We start from the raw sequence: 18,823 nt of genomic DNA on the forward strand, positions 1-18,823 counted from the left end.
AACCCAAGGAGAATCTGCAGCATTTATTACAAAGCTGATTAGTTGTACAAACGCCAAGGCAGGGGAGGGGGGAGGGAAGGAACACACACAGATCACAGAACCCCGACAAGGATAGGATGCACACAGACAAAGCCATTTGGTTGGTCGTACCCCTGCGGAGGAGCCAGGGATGCCGCCCTGCCTCCTCACCCCATCCCACCTTCTCACTATTTACACTATAGGAGGGACGGGCTAGCCTGTAATCAAGTACTTCAGCCTTGCCTCCTGGGCCGTCCCCACCCCACCCCAAATCAAGGTGTCTCTGTTCAGTTTGCAGGCAACAGTCCTGGGGAAAGAGGAACACTGGGAATCCTACCTTTGTCTTGTGCTTTGAGAATCCCCCTTGACATCTGTCCTGAACTTGGGGTCCCTGGGTGGGAGAAAGGGGAGGGGGCTGCTGACCCTCCCAGGGACTTTTCCCAAGTCTGGGGTCAGTGTGCTTGCGTGAGGTTCAAATGCCCTCTTCCCCACAAAGTCCCAAATGTGGACTTCACTTGCGGCCTCAGTTAACCCCCTGGCAAGAGGGGTATGGGAGTGGGGGGGAAGGGAGGGGAAAAGTGTCCACACTGGAAAAGCTTCTAGGTGCGTCCAGGAGCTCAGTTTCCCCCCCCCCCAAGTTCTCTCCTTCAGCAAGATTAATGCCAAAAAAGGGCACAAACAAAAGGAAAAAAGAACCTAATCTATGCACAGAAGCTACAAGGCTGGGGAAGGGGAGAGGGGAGAGGTTGGGGACTACTGCCAGCCACCCCTCCGGGTCTCCCCCCTCAGAACCGAAGGACAAACCGCATTTGCAAAAGGCACTGTCAGAGAAATGCTCCCTACGTTAAGCATGGGGGTGGGTGGGAGCAAAGGCCGGAGGAATGGAGAAGTCAGCTCTCCCCACCTTCCTCCCCACCCCCATCCCCTTTATGGTCACAGCCCATCTCCCAAACCTGCCTCAAGGCCCAAGGCAGCTCCTGCTGCCCCTGCAGGACTTTGGGGTCTTGGAGGGGATGGGGTCCACGTCTCCGCCCGTTCCTCGAGGAGAGGGGAGAGTAGGAAGATGGGGCTGACGCCCCCCCCAAGACTCTACTTCCCTTCCCCTTCCCAGCTAAATGGTTAATCCGAAAGGGGAAGGAGCCAGAGTAAGTCATGCAGTTTCCTTAAAGGATGAAATGAAAAAACCAAAAAACCCAAACACACACAATCCGCACCCGTACCTGCACACACATACATGTAAGGTCTCTGTTTCCTGCAGCTTTTAAATTAATCTGGCTAGTCCATAGAAAATAAGTATGTATATTTGGTTTTCCTATGTACATATATATATATGTATATATATATATATATATAGATAAATTTATTTATAAAGCCCAACCCCCCTCTACCCTTCAGGGTAGGGTAGAGGGAACTTGGGCCAGGGAGGGAGGAAGGGAAGCCAAAAAGGGGGAGAGGGCAGAGAGGAGAGGCCGCACAAACAGGAGGGAGGAAACCCTGGTCCTCAGGTCAAGGGGGGCACTGGGGTCCCATTGACAGTCATCTTGCGCCCCCTGCTGGTCGATGGCGGTGTCTGCAGGCAGTTCGAGGTGCCACCGTTGGCAGTGCCCCCTGGGGCCGCTGTGGGGCTCGGGGAGGCGGGGTGGGCGGCGGCCGGCCCGTGCGAGCTGGGGGAGCCGTGGGAGGGCGTGGCGGGGCTGGGCAGAGAGGAGGAGGTGGCGGGCAGGGTGGCGGGGCTGGGGGCCTTGTCGCTGACCGACTCGCACTCGGATGCCCCACTGGTGTTGGTGCCTTCCGAGGGAGCCGGGACAGTGGGCAGAGGAAGCCGCTTGCAGGCCGGCTGGACTCGGTACTTGAGGGGGAGAGGGCCGTTCTGCAAAGGACAGGGAGCCGGGAGAGAGACAGGGAGGGTCAGGGCCAGAAGGCCCCCCAGAACAACAGCAGCACCAAGAGAAGGGGGGGGTGACCGAGACAGGCGGGAAACCAGCAAAAACGGCCAGAGAGAAACGACCCCGGACAAAGAAGCGAAAGGAAGGAGGGGCGAGGGCCGGAGGAAAAGCCCAGGTTGGTGGTGGGAGCTATCCCGGCCCTGCCTGCCCCGGCCCCCCACTCTCACTGGCACTCACCCGTCTCCAAGGGTAAATGTAGGCAATGTCCATGAGCGTGTAGTACTCCTTCAGGGGTTCGTCCTCATACAGCACCTCCACCTGGGGAAGCCAAGGGGGCTGTCAAGACCCGCTTTTTGCCAAGGTTTGCCAGCTTGCCAGCCTTCCCCTCCATGGCACAGAGAGACCGGGTAGCTTAAAATGCTCGTTTTAGAGCTTGCAGGGACCTCAGAGGCCATCTGCTCCAACCAATATTTGTAAGAATCCTCTTTCCGACAAATGATCATCAAGCCCAATGATGAAGAAGCTCATAACCTGAGGTTATTCATTCTAAAATGTTTAAAGTATTTCTTTCTGCTAAGAAGGCACAAATTTTTTTTTCATGAAAAAGCATTTAAATTTTTTTATATAATATTTTCCCTCCACTCACATGTTAAAATAATTTTACACCAGCTCTGAAGTCAGGAGGACCTGAATTCAAATGCGACCTCAGACACTTAACCCTTCCTAGCTGTGTGACCCTGGGCAAGTCACTTAACCCCAACTGCCTCAGCAAAACAAATAAATATTTTTTAAATAATAATTTTAAGCTCTTTTTTAAGAAATTTTGGTTCTCAGGAGAACATTGTATACAGTAAGAGCAACACTGCACAAAGATCACAATAATCAACTATGACAGACTTGGCTCTTCTCAGCAAGACATTGATCACAGACAATTCTAATAAACTTGGGATGGAAAATGCCATCTGCATCCAAAGAGAGAGCTATGGAGACTGAACGTGGATCAAAGCATACTCTTTTAATTTTTTCCCTTTCTTATGTTTTTTTCCTTTTCTGATTTTTCTTACCCAACATGACTAATGTGGAAATATGTTTAACATGACTAGGGATGTAAAGAAGGGGGTAAAGAAAAATTTGGAACATAAAATCTTTAAAAAAAAAAAAAGTGTTGAAATCTATCTTTAAACATTAAAAAAAAGATAAAAGGAAGCAAAAAAAAATTTCTAATTCAAAATTCTATTCTTTTCTCCTTCCTTATATCCTTTGCTAAGTTGATACACAATATGATATAGGTTATATTATACATGTGATTAGAGACTGGGGAGGTAAGGAAGGAATGGAGAAAAATTTGGAACTTAAAATCTTGCAAAATCAAATGTTGAAAACTATCTTTAAACATAAAAAAAAAAAATTTAAAAGGAAACAAAAAAAGCTTCTAGTTCCAAATTCTATTCTTTCCTCTCTCCCCACATTCCTTCCTAAGAAGGTACACAACTTGAAATGGATTATATTGTACATGTGATTTTTTTTTTTATGATTCTTAAATGGAAGCAAATTTGCCTCTCCTGTCACTCCTAATTTTACTGTCTAGAGACCCAGGAAGAGCAAATGAAATCCCTCTTCCACAAAGACAGCCCTTTAAATACTTGAAAACACCTATAAATGCACCAGCTGTCCCAGACAGTCATCTCTTCTCTAAATTAAATAATACCCCCAGGTTCCTCAAATAATTTCTATTTATCAGTTTTGATCCTATTCAGTAGAACATGAGCTCTTGAAGTACAAAGCCCACCTTATTTCTATCTGTATTCCCAGCACTTAGCATGTAGTAATTTCTTAATGCTTCATTCATTCACCCATTCACCATCCTGGCCACCATCTTCTACATGGGCCCCAGCTGGTCATGCCCTCCCCAGATTGTGGTACCCAGAACTGAATATTCTAGATTTGGTCTCACCAGGACAGGGATGTTTATTCTTCTTGCTCTAGATACTCTAGTTCTACAAGTGATTAATAATGATTATTTAATTATTCTATTGGACTAATTAAAATCAAAGCAGCTTAAAAAACAACAACCTATTTGTAGATTCATACATACAGAACTTGCAGGCCACTGAATGAACCTCTCAGGCTTCAATCATTTGAAATATGCATAGACATGTTTCCTGGATCCCATATTGGTACAATTGAGTTCCTTTAAAATCCCCTCCCAAGACTTTGTGGTTATTCCTATTAAATTTCATCTTTTTAAAGATTTTAAAATTTAAAAAATTTTTTTAATTTAAACTTTTAAAATTAAAAAAATTTTTTTTAAATTTAAACTTTTATCTTTTTTCAATTTGCATTTGTGTTCTCCCCTATATTAGAAAAGCCCTTTAACAAATATTCATAGTCAAGCAAAAGGAAATTTCCCTATTAAATTCTGTCTTATTAAACTGGATCTGTTCATTTAGTCCATCAGTAACTTTACAGATCCTGGAGCCGAATCAGTGTTGTATTACAACCAGTGTAGAATCAGCTGTACTAGTGATACAGAAGAACAATGCTGACTACAACAAAGCTAAGGCAGGGCCTTGTGGCCTTTCCACTAGATTCCCTGCAAGCAGAAACAGACTCGGTTTCTTAGTTATCTACAGCGAACTACATGCCCCTGGGCCTGTATGGCTTTATCATGTTTACAAGGACATTATGAGAGGCCCTGTCAAATACCTTGCTGAACCAACCTTACTCTTTTCACAATGGGCTGCCCATAGAGGCTCAGGGCTGAATCACAACACTGGCTCCCTACCCCAAGCTCCTTGGCCAGTCACCCCGGGCACAGCCTTCCTCGGGGGGCACAAGGCAGCCCAGCGGAAGGTCCCCAGATTGGGAGCCGCATTAGGACAAGTGAGGGACAGGAAAAGCCCAGAGGGCGCCGTACAGAGGAGGGCTCCTCTCTGGGGGCTCTGGGGGCGCTGACTCACTTTATACTTGCTGGGCACGTCCATCTTGTTACGGAGAAACTTGGCGAGGTGCATGACCGTCATGGCTGCAGGACATCGCAGGAACCGAACCCCTGTCTTCTGGGGGAAAGGGAGGGCACAGACGGGTTCAAGGCAGGAGGAGGGAAGGAACAACACTGCAGTCTCCTCGGTTGACTACCTGGACCCCTCTTCTCCCTCCCTTGTGGCTCGCCCACTGCCACCCGTGCCCCACTCCCCCGGCTCCCTTCTGCCTCTAGCACTCACTTTCTCCTTGTCCCCGTCCCCATTCTCCAGGGCGCCCTTCTTCTCTTCCCTGTCCCTGTTGGGGGAAGGAATGAAGCCAGGAGATCCCAGGAGAGGGAGGGGGGTCCCTTCCCAACCCCATCCTGACCCCTCCAGTGAGGGGCTAACTACCAGGAACACTCCCACCCCGAGCTGAAAATCCCGGGATGTGGGGGAAATGAAGAAACTCCAGGTAAGGAGCAGGAGAAAGCTCCCGTGGCCCAGGTGGGCATCCTGATCTAGTCCAACTCCCAGGCCCCCCGGAGCAGAGCGCAGCAGGAACAAGGAACTTGCCTGACACCCTCGTAAAATTCAATGGAGAGGCTGACGATTTCATCATCACTCAGGGCCCCCTTCTCCTGTTCCAGGACCTCACCTCGGTCTTCGTTGGAGCCGTTGGGGACTAAGGGGAAAGAACTGGGGTTGGTGGCGGCCTGGGTGCAGGGGAGCAGGCCTCCGCCTCGGGGTGGGAAAGGAAGGGGCCCACAGTCGCCACTCCTCCCCACTTGCCCAAACACATTTTGGGTCAGCAACCATCAAAGCACCGACTCTGTGCCAGACACAGGGCTAGGCACAGGGGTATGGAGACAAACCGGAGACCAGTCCCTGCCCTTGAGAGCTTACATTCTGCTGGAGGCCCAGGGCTCTGGACGTGCATACTCAACAGGTTTCCTTCCTTGGCAGGTATACTCACTCAGCCCAGTGTGGGGAAGGACCAAACCCAAATCATGCCGTGGTGGGGGCAGGGTCTTGGTGGGGAATTAGGGAGAGAGAGAGAGTCTGACACACACACGCGCGCGGGCTTCTGCTTCCCCCCGTCCCCAACCGACTCTGCCCAGGACTGAGGGGGAGTGCTCACCTTCGGTCAGAGGGTAGGCCGCATAGAAATCTCGGCGGCGCTTCATCTCATCTGGAAGGGAAGAAAACAGACCCTCAGGGAAAACGAAGGAGGCAGGTGGGGGAGCGGGGGCCGGAAGGAAGGGCAGCCTTTCAGAAGTACCTTTGAAAAGTCCAGGGACCAGTTTGTAGACGATGTCTTGAAGGGTTTTGTCTGACCTGGAAAAGATGCCACAAGGGGATACAAGAATGTGTCAGAGGCAGCCACAGACCGTCCCATCTCCCAGGGCCGGGGGAGCCCCTTCTCTGAGATGCGCCGGCACGTGGCCTTTGTGGCCAGAATCACGACCCCCACCCCAAGAACTTTCCCGACTTGCCCCACTGCCATTTGGGGAGCCCCTCAGAAAGTGACCAGGTGAGGGGTGAGGGAAGGGAAACCCCACCTGATGCTCAGCAGGGGCCGTGTTTTATGGACCTGTACGTCGCACATGGGACAGTACTTGTTGGTCTCCAGGTATCGGACGATGCAGGTTTTGCAGACTGAGAGAGAAGAGGAGTGGGAGAGGTTAGGAAGGTCCCTGCATATACCTGGCCAAGCCATCTTCCACGCTGGCTGGATTATCTTCTCGCACATGGGATGGACTGGGGCTGGGGGAAAGGACTAAGCCCACATATCGATCTAAAATGGGGTCCAACACCCCTAAAGAGACTGCAGTTAGAGGCACCCTTCAGAAAGCTTCCTTCGTGAACTCTCCCCTTAATTATCTCCCTCTCATCAAGGGCTGGGCGCTACTTTGTTCCCATCATAATTCGTACTCATTTATTAGTATCTGTCTCTGCCTTGGCAGTCTTGGACTTTGCTGCATCACACTGAAGCCAAATCCAGGCTTTCCCATTATAGGATCATGGATAGAAGCTCCCTCAGAGACCACCCAGGGCAAACTTCAACTTCTCTCAATTAACTGATGAGGGAACTGAGACCAAGGGGGGAAGAGGCAATGAAGAGAGCCCACATTCAAACCTGGGGCCTCTGAATGCAGTCTCTGGCCTGCTTCACTGTACGACCTTGCATTTCCTGTAAAGCTAGACCCCCCCCCCCCCGCCAAGAGTGCTGCCCACTCCCTGGGGAAAATGGGGCCCACCACTCTCGGCCCCTTCCCCCACTTACAGGAATGCAGACATTCTACGATGGTGGTAGCGTCGATGAAGTACCCCCCACAGAGGGCACACATGAGATGGGGGTTCAGCTCCGTGATCTTAATCCGAGTTGTCCGATGCATGATGCTGGGGTAAAAGAGGGGGAGCACCGACCTGGGAAAAAGGAGGGAACCACCTGAACAGTGAGCCAGGGAGAAGCTTGAAGAGGGGAAGCTGGAATCCCGGGCCCTTCTTCCGCCTCTCCTCGCCATCACCGGCTCAGAGCCCACCCTGGGTACCAGGCACCTGCAAGTCCCAGGAAGATAATGGGAGCAGGCAGGCTCCGGGGCCACCTGTGCTGAGAACAGGCCTAAAGATGGACAGATCTGGGTCAGATGACAGGAAGAGCTCTCCAGCTGGCAGGGAGAAATATGGAAAAAAAGTAGACTAGGATTCAGAAGTCTTGGGAGAGCTTTCCTGGAGTTCAGTGCTCAGAACGATTGCACCGTTTCTCTCCATAAACAAGTGAGATTTGTTTCTGGCTGATGTGCCTGTGCCTCGGCCTGGCATTCACAACCGGAGAGTGTGTGTATGTATACAATCGGTATATAAGACACACATCCACATATTGACGTAGATAGAGATGTACATGTATATATGCATGGATGGCTAGATGATCCATAGTGGACAGCATCAGGCCTGGAGTCAGGAAAAATCATCTTCCAGAGTTCAAATCCAGACTCAAAACACTTACTAGCTGTGTAACCCTGGGCAAGTCACTTAACTCTGCCTCAGTTTCTATATCTGTAAAATGGGTGGGAGAAGAAAATGGCAAGCCACGCCAGTATCTTGGCTAAGAAAGCCCCAAATGGGGTTGTGAAGAGCTGGACAGGACTCATACAACTGAATAACAACAAGTGTGTGTGTGTGTGTGTGTGTGTGTGTGTGTATACACATTTATCTGGAACTTGGAGACCATAGGATCATAGATCTCAAGTCTGAAGAGACACCAGGGACCACCTTTTACAAATAGGGAAACTGAGGTTTAAAGAAGTAAATGATTTGTCCAGGGTCTCATAATTAGTAGCAAAAGCAAGACAAGAACTTAGATAAACTAATGCCAAATCCAGTGCTCCCTTTATTGTGCCATAAGTATGGAATACTGATAATATCAAATTCAATAAGCAGATTACTCCATAACCAGAGGCTCTCCAATTTCCATCTTTGCACTAAACCTGTTCCCGTTGCACACCTCACTTTCTCAGAGGCCCTGCTCCCTCCTTTCCTGCTCTGCTCCTCGGGTCCCTCCCCAGCCCTGTTCCAGATTCCTGTCTAGAAGTTTTTCCTGATTCTGCTCTTTCCATCCCCTCCCTCCTAAGGGCCATAGTTTATTCACTTGTCCCCATTTTCTGTCTGCATCTGGATAAAGAGCCTTTCTTCCCCCCCAGAGCACCTCTGTGATGGCAGAAATTATGCTTTTACCTTCCTCTGGGCCACTTCCCAAGGAGCAATATGGGGCTCTGCAGGTAAAAGGGTAGGGAGGCAGAAAAAGGGGGTAGACATATGTGTGATCTAACTTTCCTGCTACATAAGCAAATAGTAACCAACTTTAGCCCCTTTAAAAAAGCCCTCACATTTCCCACCAATGACTGCCCCTCCCCCTTACACCTCTCCAGACAAACACTATGGCAGGTGCCAGAGCCCACTAGTGACCCCCTCTGCCCAGTATGGGTAGGAACAACAACAGTATACAGGAGACAAACCTGGATTCTAATCTTAATTCTAACGACCTACAGCCATATAGAAAAAATAATTAATATAGGCTACTTAATAACCTATTAAATGGAATTAAAATCACAGGGCTGGACTCCAGGATATCCTTCCCACGTCTAAGATTCTGGTGCCTGAAGGAACCAAGGAAAGGGCACAACCTAGGAACCATTCATGGAGCAGGTATCAAAATCCCAAATTCAATTTCCTAATTTTCTTTCTTTTCCCTTTAGAAATCACATCTCAAATGTAAACAGGAAAAAGTCCCCTCAAGTCCCCCATTCTAAGAAAACTCCAGTGTGTAGGGTCAGAGTGGGCTGAGTGTAGCCCTTAGAAACCGCATTCTCTCCCCCCCTTCATCTCCTTCACACCCATTCTTGCCATTCCCCAAGCCAGGGAAGATTTCTAAAACCATAGCATTTGGTTTTTCTAAGAAGACATTCACAACCACAAGCAGGGGTTTCTATAGAGACTTTAGAGATGAGATTGGCGAAGACCCAAGGAACAAAGAGAGACCCAGAGAGGAAAAAGTGAAATTGGAGAGGACAGAGACAAAAAAGATCCAAAAAGACAAAAAGGGATCCAGGTTAAAGAAAAATAACAAAAGGTGGTCCCCGGCCCCAGGCTCAGATGTCAGTCTTTCCTCCTTTCCTGGGTCACAGGATACTGTCATAGATTTAAAGCCAGAAGGGACCTTAGCTGTTTGACCATTCCTATAGTGACTCCAATCCTGGCAAGATAAGAATATATTAATTTCTAAGATCACAGAATTAAATATTTAGAGGTAGAAGGAACACTTTGGAGACCCCTTCTATTAGCTAGTTCTTATCTTTGGTTGTTATTATTATAATAAAATAAAAAGGGTTCATACCTTTGGCAACAAGGTGAAACCTATGGGCCCTTTTTCAGAATGATGTTTATCTAAATTCATAATTGAGAGAAATGCTCAATTTAAGGTTAGTGAAAATATAAAGACACATTTTCTTCCATTCAAGTTTGCAATCTACTGACACATACTTCCATTCCAGGTTGGCAGACCTCAGGGTAAGAATCTCCATTCTAGTATAACCCTCTGGTTTTACAAATGAAGAAACTGGGGTCCTTTGAGATGAAGGAATCTGTTCCAGGTCATATGTATATAATAACCTAAATCTGGGTCTTCAAATAAGAAATTATGAAGCTTCATTCCAGGCTTCAGAGAGAGAGAGAAAATAAACTCAGTGTCTCCCTGTCTGCCTGTGGTGCTGTCTACCCCTGTATCGGGGTGAAGGGGGTCCCGTGTTCCATGAAGAGACCGAGGTCTGCCATCACAAAGGGTTGTTCTCCTCCTTGTCTTACTCACTCTCCAACTTCCGATGGTTCCCCTTCCCTTACACATGAATCCAGACTCCCCACACCAACGCAGCCACCTCGTTCACACACTTGCTGTGTTTCCAAAACAACAGACTCTTGCTTTAAATGCATAGACCTAAGGTAGTTCCAGTAAGACAGACACATTAACATCCAGACTACAAGATTTATGGGCTCAGAAGTGAGCAGGCTATCATGGAGTCAGCCAAGCTCTCCTCCAAAGCAAGGGCCACTTCAGGCCCCTCTTATCCCCCTAGAAGCTTCAGATAAACCAATCTGCTTCCACTATGGCATGTTCTCCTTGCCAGTTCTTAAAAAAACGTTCTCCATTTTCCCATGGTGTCCCCTGTCCCTCCATCCAGAGGGGCCTCAGATGTACCAATAGGGAGGAGGGAATGAAGGGATGCTGATTGGTTCCCTCACCTGATTTCCATGGTTACCCTGCAGGCAGGATGCCAAGAGGTACAATAAACAGGAACCTTTATTAGTATTGGGGCCTTTGGCCCTGCCCTCTCCCCACCTCTGGGCCTCAGGGCCCCCACACACCTGACACCTAATCTCTCCCCTGATGCTACTAGGATGGATCTATGGGGGAGGAGAAAGAGTGGGGGCTAGGAGAGGGAAAACTAGACACTGACAATCTTGTCAGGGAAGAGACTGAAGCAGTGACATGGAATGACGAGAGGATAAAATGGCAAGGATCCACAGGAAGCCAAACCAACGGACCTAGCTCAGAAATAGGATGTCAGGGGAGAACTTTGCTCCTTCAAACCCCCCCCCCCCCCCCCCAGAGAAAGAGGGGCTTTCTCTAACCTTCAGTCCGAGGCCTGAGTCTTCCCATACTTCCCTTCTCCCTCTCCACTCTCAGATGTCTTTCTTTGGTTCCAAAGTTCACCAGAATAGAAGCTCCTCAAGTCTCTCTTGGTTTCAATCTTTCCTAAGAGACTTTGGGCATCAACATGCAAAGAATTACCATTCAAGTGCTTGAAGCCAATTAGATTCTTCCTTTCCTTTACCACTGCTTCTTTTCTTTAATGAAAATAATCCTAATTCCCTGACCCAGAGGTCACTCAAGGTCATGCAAATTGTCATACAAGGTTGTGAGTGGACAGGACCTTAACAGTGCACAGACGCCCAGGTACTCCCCGGATAAATCTCCGAGTATCAATGAAATCAAAAAGGAAAGAAACACATCTTTACTTTCACTAACCATTGCTTTTTTTGCAATCCTAGGTATTTCATTTTATGCACTCAAAAACATCATTCTGAAAAGGGATTCCCTAGAATATCCATGAACTAGAAAAGAGGGGAAACAACCAATTACATCTTTATTTTCACTAATCATTGGCTTTCTTTGTAATCCCATGTATTTTATGCGCTCAAAAACATTGCTCCAAAAAGGGATCCCTAGGCTTTAACAAACTGCCAAAGAGTCTGTGACTCAAAAAAGTTTCAGAATCCATGATTCTGACCCGTCTCCTCGGAGGCCAGGGCTTAGAAAGAAAGCTTGGCTGAGATCGCGCATCGGGCAGGAGGCAAGCCAGATCTTTCGGCCCTTGGTCCAGAGCTCTCAAAGAGCCGGCAAGCCTCCCCCTCCTAACTTAATCCCAACGGGCCTTGAATCGGGATGGGCAGCGCTGCCTGCAGGTAAGGGGACGAGACAGGTAAACTCTCTGATCCAAGTCCCCGTGGATGGGATCCCTAGAGTTCATTGAGGTACCAGGCAGTTACAGGGCTACAGCCTCACTTTAAGATGCCCAGAACACTTTGTTCACATTTTTTTTGGTCCTCCCAACAACCCCATGAGGTAGTTGTGAATCTCATCCCCACTTTACAGGTGAGGAAATAGAGGATGAGAGATCAAGGACCTGCCCAGATCATACAGTGTCTGTCATAAAGGACGCCTCTTAAAACACTGACGTCATGGGTGAGGAAGACCCCCGGTTTCCGAACCCCAGAAGGACATCCCCAAGGTCATAGGGCAAGTGGGCGGGCACAGCCAAGACCTAGCTGAAGCCCCCAATTCTGTTCCATGGCCCGGCCCTTTGGGGCTTATCTAGGCGTCCTATTTCCTGTTGCTCGTCCCGGCATGTGTCTGTTGCGGCCGGGGCTGCGGAGACGTCGGCTTTACTGGCAGGCAGCCGCATCCACCTGTTCTCCCCAGGAGCCCCTGGGTAGCGGGCCTCCACCGGCGCTCCTTGGGACGCGGTTTCTTCTCCGGCCCCCAGGGAAGGGAGCTCTTCCCGGGAGCTCCTGGGCCCCACTGCCCGGGAGGAGGGAGCCCTCTCCCCCGCGGCCCTTCCAGCTCTCCCCGCCGTGTCCCAGCCGTCCGGGGAAGCCCCTACAAAGGTGCCAAGCCCGAGAGACGCCAGGCGGGCAGCCCCAGACAAAGGCGCACGCAGAGAGCGGGACCCGGGCCAGGGCTGCCCACGCTCCCTCTCCGGCCGGGAGAGGCGGCCACACTCGGAGCCCAGGGGCCGGAGCCTGCCAGGGGGGCTCTGGCTCCACACACTCCCCCGGCCTGACCTGCTGCCCTGGTGAGAACCCCCCCCACGCTGCTCTTGGTGCCCTCCCCTCCCCCCGGGAAGCAGAGGGCCCCCGGGCCGGAGTCCCAGGACAGCTCCTCCTTCCCGGGGAAGGAGCCTTCACCTTGGACAGGGGCTCCCGGGACGCAGGACTCTCTCGCCCTCCTCCCAGCCCGGATTCACCCACGCCCCTCCGCCCCCATCCTCTCTCACCTCCCCCAGCCCACGGGCCCTAACCCCGCCCCCACAGGTCAGAGGGGTCCCCAGGGGGAGAGTCCCGCCCTCCCCCGTGGGGGGCGAGACCGGAGGCGGCCGGGAGACAGACCCTGGGGAGACCCCCGGGGAGGTGCAGCTCCCAATACACACGCACAGACCTGGCAGACAGCCGGGAAAGACAAAGGGAGCGAGGGGATGGGGGGGGGGGGCAAGACCCAGCACTTCCCACAATATTTATGGGTAATTTCTACACCGTCCCTCCGGTCTCAGCCCCCTGCCCCCTCGGCCAGAGCAGTCCAGGGGGGGCCGGGGCCGGGGGCGCCTTGGGACCCGCAGTAAGAGAGGGAGAGGAGGACTAAGGGCCCAGGCCGCCGGCCCCGCGGCTCGAGGCCAGGGATTGGGGGTGGGGTGGGGGGCCGGAGGAAGCCCCGGGCTCCGGCTCGGGAGCGGGGGAGGGGCTGGCCCTCCAGACCCCTCCTCTGCCACCATCTACGAAAAATATCGCGATAAGTAGCCCTCTTCCTCCCCCCACCCCTTGGACGTGGGGCCTCAGTTTTGGGGTGATCGTCTCCACCTCCCCGGAGTCAAACTTTCGGCGGGGCCCGCGGAGGGAGCGCCTTATAGGCGGGGGGTGGACACTGGCCCTTTTTCTGTGGGGGGAAGAGGAGGAGAAGCCGCCCCGCGGTGAAAGATACAGAGACCCGCGCAGAACCTTGGCGACCCCCCCTCTTCCCCAGCCCCTCAAGGACCAGGGATCACCGCCCCCACTCCTCGGATGTCCCCGACGCCGGGGGTCCCCGCCCCCCCTTCCCCCAGTGATGGAGCAATGGGCGGCCGGGGGTCTGGTGTTTCTGAAGCCAGTGGAAAGGGTCGAGGGGACGAAGACCCCTGCCCGGCCCCCAGGCTTCCCTGCCCCCCTCTCCCCTACTCCATCGCTAAGGCAGGGGAATGGGGGGGCTGCGGCATAAAGAGGCGAAGGTGGTCGGGGAGAAGAAGGGAGATGGCAAGTCGCTTAAAAAAGGGGGGGAGGGAAGCCGCTTCGGCCATCTTGGAAGCAGAGGGAAGGAAAAAAGAGAAAAGGGGAGAAAGAAAGGCAGACGGGGCGGGCTGGGAGCACGAGAAAAAGGGAGCAATGGGGGGCCCCGCTGCCCCCCACTCGGGAGCTTCAGAAAGGGGGAAAGAGCCCGCGCCTCCGGGGCTCGCCGCTAGAGCGAAGAGGGGCAGGGGCGTCCGCGCGCGCTTACCTGGGTCCCGGGTCCGATGGGTCGCGGGAAAGGGGGTGGGAGGGAGGGGAGGGGGGGCGGGCGCCAGCCGAGTCTCCCGCTCCGGCGGCGGGAGGGGAAAACCTGGTGTAAGAAAGGAGTTTGTGAAAACGGCTTGGGGTGGGTGGGTGGGAGGGAGAGAGGGGAGGGGAGGGGACGAGAAGGGGGAGGGGAGGGACTGGGGATGGGGGGCGGAGAGGGGGGGGACCAAAATGGCTTTTTTTCCTTCAGACTAGAGTTGGTCCCGCCCACTCCCCACCCCACGTGACCTCATTCCTTCAGGGTGTTTGCGGAGAGGGGAAGAGGGGGGTTGGGGGAGGCAGGCTAGGTTGGGCCCCCCACAATTGCTACCCGGTCTCGGGCGTGGACACGCCTCCTCCGGCCCCAAACCGCTCCTTCATCATTCCCCCACCTACAGTAGCCTTCCCTGCTTATCACTCCCTTCTCCACCCGAGGCCCCTTTCACCCCGAAACGTCCGGCCCCCCGGTCCTGTGACCCCACTGGCAGAGCCCCTCTCCGCTCCGCGGCTTTCCCTCCGGAAGGCTGGGTTCGGGGCTGGCCGCCGGGGGCTGAAGCCTCGAAGGGGAGCATTGTGCGCCCAGGCTAAGCCGGCCACCGACTGGGCCGGGGGCTCGGGCCGGGAGCCCCTCGCTGCCCGTCTCGGCTCTTTTTGCCGAACCCAAGCGGGATAATGTCCCTGGGCCAAAGCTGTGCATGTGTACGTGTGTGCGCGCCGTGGTGCGGTGTGTCTGGGCGTCCGCGCACAGAACGCGCGCACACGATTCCCTCCCGGCCCTCCCCGGGGGCTCCGCGCCTCAGACAACCCGGGGACCGCGGCGGCTGCCGGAGGAGGAGGCCGAGGAGGAGGACCGCGTGTCCCGCTACAGCGGGGAGGGCGGAGCCAGGCAGGGGTGCGAGGCCGCGGAGTGCGAGGGAGGAGGGCAGGGCGCGGGCCCCCGGGCCTGCCTGCCTGCCTTCTGCCCCAGAGCCGCCCAGTCTGGGGGGCGCGCGCGCGCGCTCGGGAGAGGGGGGAAGAAAAGGGGAAAGGATGAAAAGGAAAAGCGGGAAGAATAAACCAAGACCACCCCCAGAATCGGGGCAAATGGCCAGAGCGAAAAAGCTGTGGCCCGAGTGGGCCCAGATTCCCCCGCGGCCTGCGGCTCTTTCTCGCGCAGCCTGCGCCCTAGGCCTTCTCCATCCTCGCCCCATCTCCACTCCCCAGCAGGAAGAAGTGCAGGGCAGGAGGGCGCAGAGTGGGACCTAGAGAGGGAAACATTTCCGGGTGCGGGGAAGATGGTTCTCCAGGCCGAGCCCCTTCCCCCGGCCCATCCGTCCTGGTCGGGACAGGAAGGAAGAGGGAATGCTAACAGATGGGCAGGGAAAGGATGAGCAAGGCTGGGAGAATCTTCGAAAGAAGCGGCCTAGAGCCCGCGCCCGCAGGCACCCGCAAATCCTGACTGTGTTACAGAGAACGCCGAGGGGGAGGGGAGGGGGGACAAGGGAGATCCGCTTGCTTTTCCCTTTATGAGATCTGTCGGACTGATGGATGGAACACACCCCTCTCAGAGCTCGATTATCCGCCTAAAAGTGCAATTAGGCACGTGGGTGGATGCTTGAGTTACGAATTTTGATAAAATCACTTCTAGGACGAGCTTCCTGCCCCGATTCGCTGGCCACTGACCAGGGGAGTAAATAATCTAGGCTCAGTCTTCACCGATGATTTGCCCTGGGCGCAGATGCACGCTAGCTAAATCAAATGTTGGCTCTGTGACCCCTCCACGGGAAAGGCGGGGCGGTGGCAGTGGAGGAGGAACGAAGAAAAGGAGAAGAAGCAGGAGGAGATAGAAGCGAAATTGAATTCTCCTATCACGAAACTGCCGGAGTGCTTGGCTTCTACTCTCTCCTTTGCATCTCACTCATTTTTGTATACTTGTCCTTCTTTAAGACTCCTTGAGGGCGAGGCCTGTATTGAAGATCTTTTTGCTTCTTCTGTAGGAAGCTTTTAATGTGTTTTGGATTGAATTGAAAAAGGCAGAATAGAAAGAGAAAAAAAGTTGAAGGAGAAAATGAAGAAAGGGAGCAAAGAGGAGGAAAAAGTGAGTGGGGGGCAAGAGAAATGAAGAAAAGGAAGAGGTGTAAGGGAAAGTGAGGGAGGGGAAGGAAAGATAGACTGAAGAGGAAGTGGAGGAAAGGAAGAAGGAAAAAGAAGAGGACGGAGAGAGGAAGAAGAGACGAGGAATAAGGAAAGGAGGGAGGACCGACATTCTGGAGGGATCTCTGAAGAATCTATTGGGAATATCAGGAGAACTTGTCATTTATTTCCCTCCTCCTAAGAACCATCTCTTTGGTGCAATAGAAAGGTGGTGAGAATTCAAGGAGCTTCAAGAATCAGCATATTCTTGAATTATGTGAGCAAAGCTGTCTTTCCCTCAATTGCCCCCAACTCACCCAAGTTTGGATAAATTCAGATATCTCCCTGGGTGAATTCAACTAACTATCAAGGATTTCCTTTCCTCTATTCTTTCTATACTTTCTTTAGACCAAAGAAAAAGACTTCATGTTGCTAATTCCCATCGAATTATCAACAATTAGAATCAAGGCCAATTGTCACAGCTGGAACGGGCTCCTCTGTGTTTATAGAAAGCAGATGCTATTCTGCTCAACAGTCGCCCGTCAATCCGGGAGGACAGCCGGGAGGAAATAGGAGGGCCAGCTGAGAAGATAAAGGGAATAGAAAGATACCTTGAGATCATCATGTTACCCAGTCATTCTAAACCCACTTCACTAAGCCTCTTTCCAGCATTCAAGTAGTCTCCCATGCTTTATGAGGGTGAAAATTTTCCTGAACTCGAAGTTATTCATCTTCTTTGGGACTCAAATTTCTAGGTAAAATAAGAGGGCTGGACTGGATCATTTCTGAGGTTCTTTCCCATTTTAAATCTATGATCCTATGAAATTTCAAGACTGTTCCATTCCCTTCCCACTAAAAGTGTCTTCCTCCTGCCAAGACACCTTTCCCTCAACTCCCCACATGGCAGCACTCCTCCTTCCTCCCTCACTCTTCCCCACCTCTACTCCCATTCATTTGTATCTGATTTTAACACTTCACAAACTCATTCTGTACCGGACTCCAAAATTACATTCTGACGTTGGAGTCAGTCTCAAAGGGCAAGGACTGGAGTAGTGCAGTTATTTGCTTAGACCCCGGCATAGTACCCAGAACAATTAGGAGCTTCGGAAACATCTTTCTGAAGATACCCAAGATGATACATCGCTCTTCCTATCCCATTTTATGTCTATCCATCTCATCCCCTTCTATTTTTCTGAATTTCCCTTTCTTTCTCTTTTTGTTTGAACCTTTCTCTATGGCTTTGTCTCTTTGTCTTTATGTTTCCCATTTTCTCTCTCGATTTTCCACCCCTCTCTTTTTGCAGTCTCAGAAAGCAGCAGCACACAAAGAATGCAACACATAGACTACTACGGACAACAGAAGATTGTGCCACCTTCCGCACAAATTTCTTTCAAATCCTCCAAACCGGGGACACATTATAAAATCTGTAACTACCTTCCCTCCTTTCCCCCCTTTCCTCCTTTCCCCCCTTTCCCTCCTTTCCCCCCTTTCCCTTTTACGCTGCAGCCCTTTCCAAGGGTGGGAGGGTGAAGCATTTACTGACGGAAGCGAACTACGTTTCCCCAGTCCAGACGTCATACTTGTTTGCCAATATCTCCTACCTTGGGCGTCCAGGGAGCTTGTGTGGGAGGGATGCGGGGGAAGCAAAGCAGGTTGATGAGTTCTACAAGCTTATTCAAGCCCGTGGAAAAAAACTCCCGTCCCTGGGTGGGCTCGAACCACCAACCTTTCGGTTAACAGCCGAACGCGCTAACCGATTGCGCCACAGAGACCGTGCTGCAAAGTGCCTCCGCACTGTCCTGAGTCAATGGAAGGGAGCCCACTGGCGGCAGCTGGGGGCGAAGTTCTAACTGCGGTGTTGGGAGAGAAAGCCGACCTGCGAGGATGACAAGTGTGGGCGGGGCGTTTGGGAGCCAGGTCCCGGGGAGCAGAGACCCGAGGATGAGGGAAGCAGCAGGCAAAGCCCGGAAGCCACGGACCGAGAGAAAGGGCGGAGGCTCCAACCGGAGCGGGATCCGGAATTCTGAAGATTATGCATTCCGCCAGCGTCCGTGACGGGTTTAACCGGGGGCGCGGGGGAGGATCGGTTTCCAAAGAGGGCATTGTGATGCGGCTAAGGAAAAAAAGGAAATAATGGCGGGAAAATTCCCCAAACAGCAGAAGATCAAAATGTATTTTTGGCTTTGGAACACATTGAGGTGTCGATTTCTTTTTTTCTCGGGGAGTTGTAGAAAGAGAAAGAGTTCCTTTATCTCTCTTAACCCTTAAAAATGGTCGTTGTTTTCAATTAACGAGCATTTATTTCTTCTTCTCACCCTTATCCCTTCCTATCATAAAAACAAAAACCTTTATCACATACGCCCAACTAACCAACAGGAGCAAATTCCCTTATAAACCATGTTCACAACTGTATGCACAAGAAGCTGTACACACAAAAATATACGTCTC

At 51.9% G+C, this 18,823-nt stretch overlaps 1 protein-coding gene and 1 non-coding gene across 6 annotated transcripts; both read right to left on the reverse strand.

The window, feature by feature from the left end:
* Positions 1 to 8: 8 nt before the first annotated feature.
* On the reverse strand, positions 9 to 18,421 carry PCGF2 (polycomb group ring finger 2). 5 transcript variants are annotated; one of them, XM_031966156.1, is made up of 10 exons: positions 17,977 to 18,421; positions 7,152 to 7,294; positions 6,427 to 6,523; positions 6,147 to 6,202; positions 6,006 to 6,056; positions 5,441 to 5,549; positions 5,129 to 5,183; positions 4,865 to 4,963; positions 2,142 to 2,222; positions 9 to 1,888 (listed from the first exon to the last, which is right to left on the reverse strand). In XM_031966156.1, exons 2-10 carry the CDS (start codon positions 7,261 to 7,263, stop codon positions 1,520 to 1,522), a joined length of 1,029 nt encoding a protein of 342 aa, XP_031822016.1. In that variant the 5' UTR covers positions 7,264 to 7,294; positions 17,977 to 18,421; the 3' UTR covers positions 9 to 1,519. The 5 variants fall into 5 exon arrangements, with proteins under 5 accessions (XP_031822016.1, XP_031822018.1, XP_031822017.1 ...); XM_031966158.1 differs by lacking the exon at positions 17,977 to 18,421 and adding an exon at positions 14,226 to 14,368; XM_031966157.1 differs by lacking the exon at positions 17,977 to 18,421 and adding an exon at positions 14,226 to 14,267 and having other exon boundaries at positions 4,865 to 4,960.
* On the reverse strand, positions 18,074 to 18,147 carry TRNAN-GUU. The gene has a single exon. It is a non-coding gene; the product is annotated as a tRNA-Asn (tRNA).
* Positions 18,422 to 18,823: the final 402 nt, after the last annotated feature.

The sequence above is a fragment of the Sarcophilus harrisii genome, chromosome 4 (assembly GCF_902635505.1).
Source record: "Sarcophilus harrisii chromosome 4, mSarHar1.11, whole genome shotgun sequence".
NCBI lineage: Eukaryota > Metazoa > Chordata > Mammalia > Dasyuromorphia > Dasyuridae > Sarcophilus > Sarcophilus harrisii.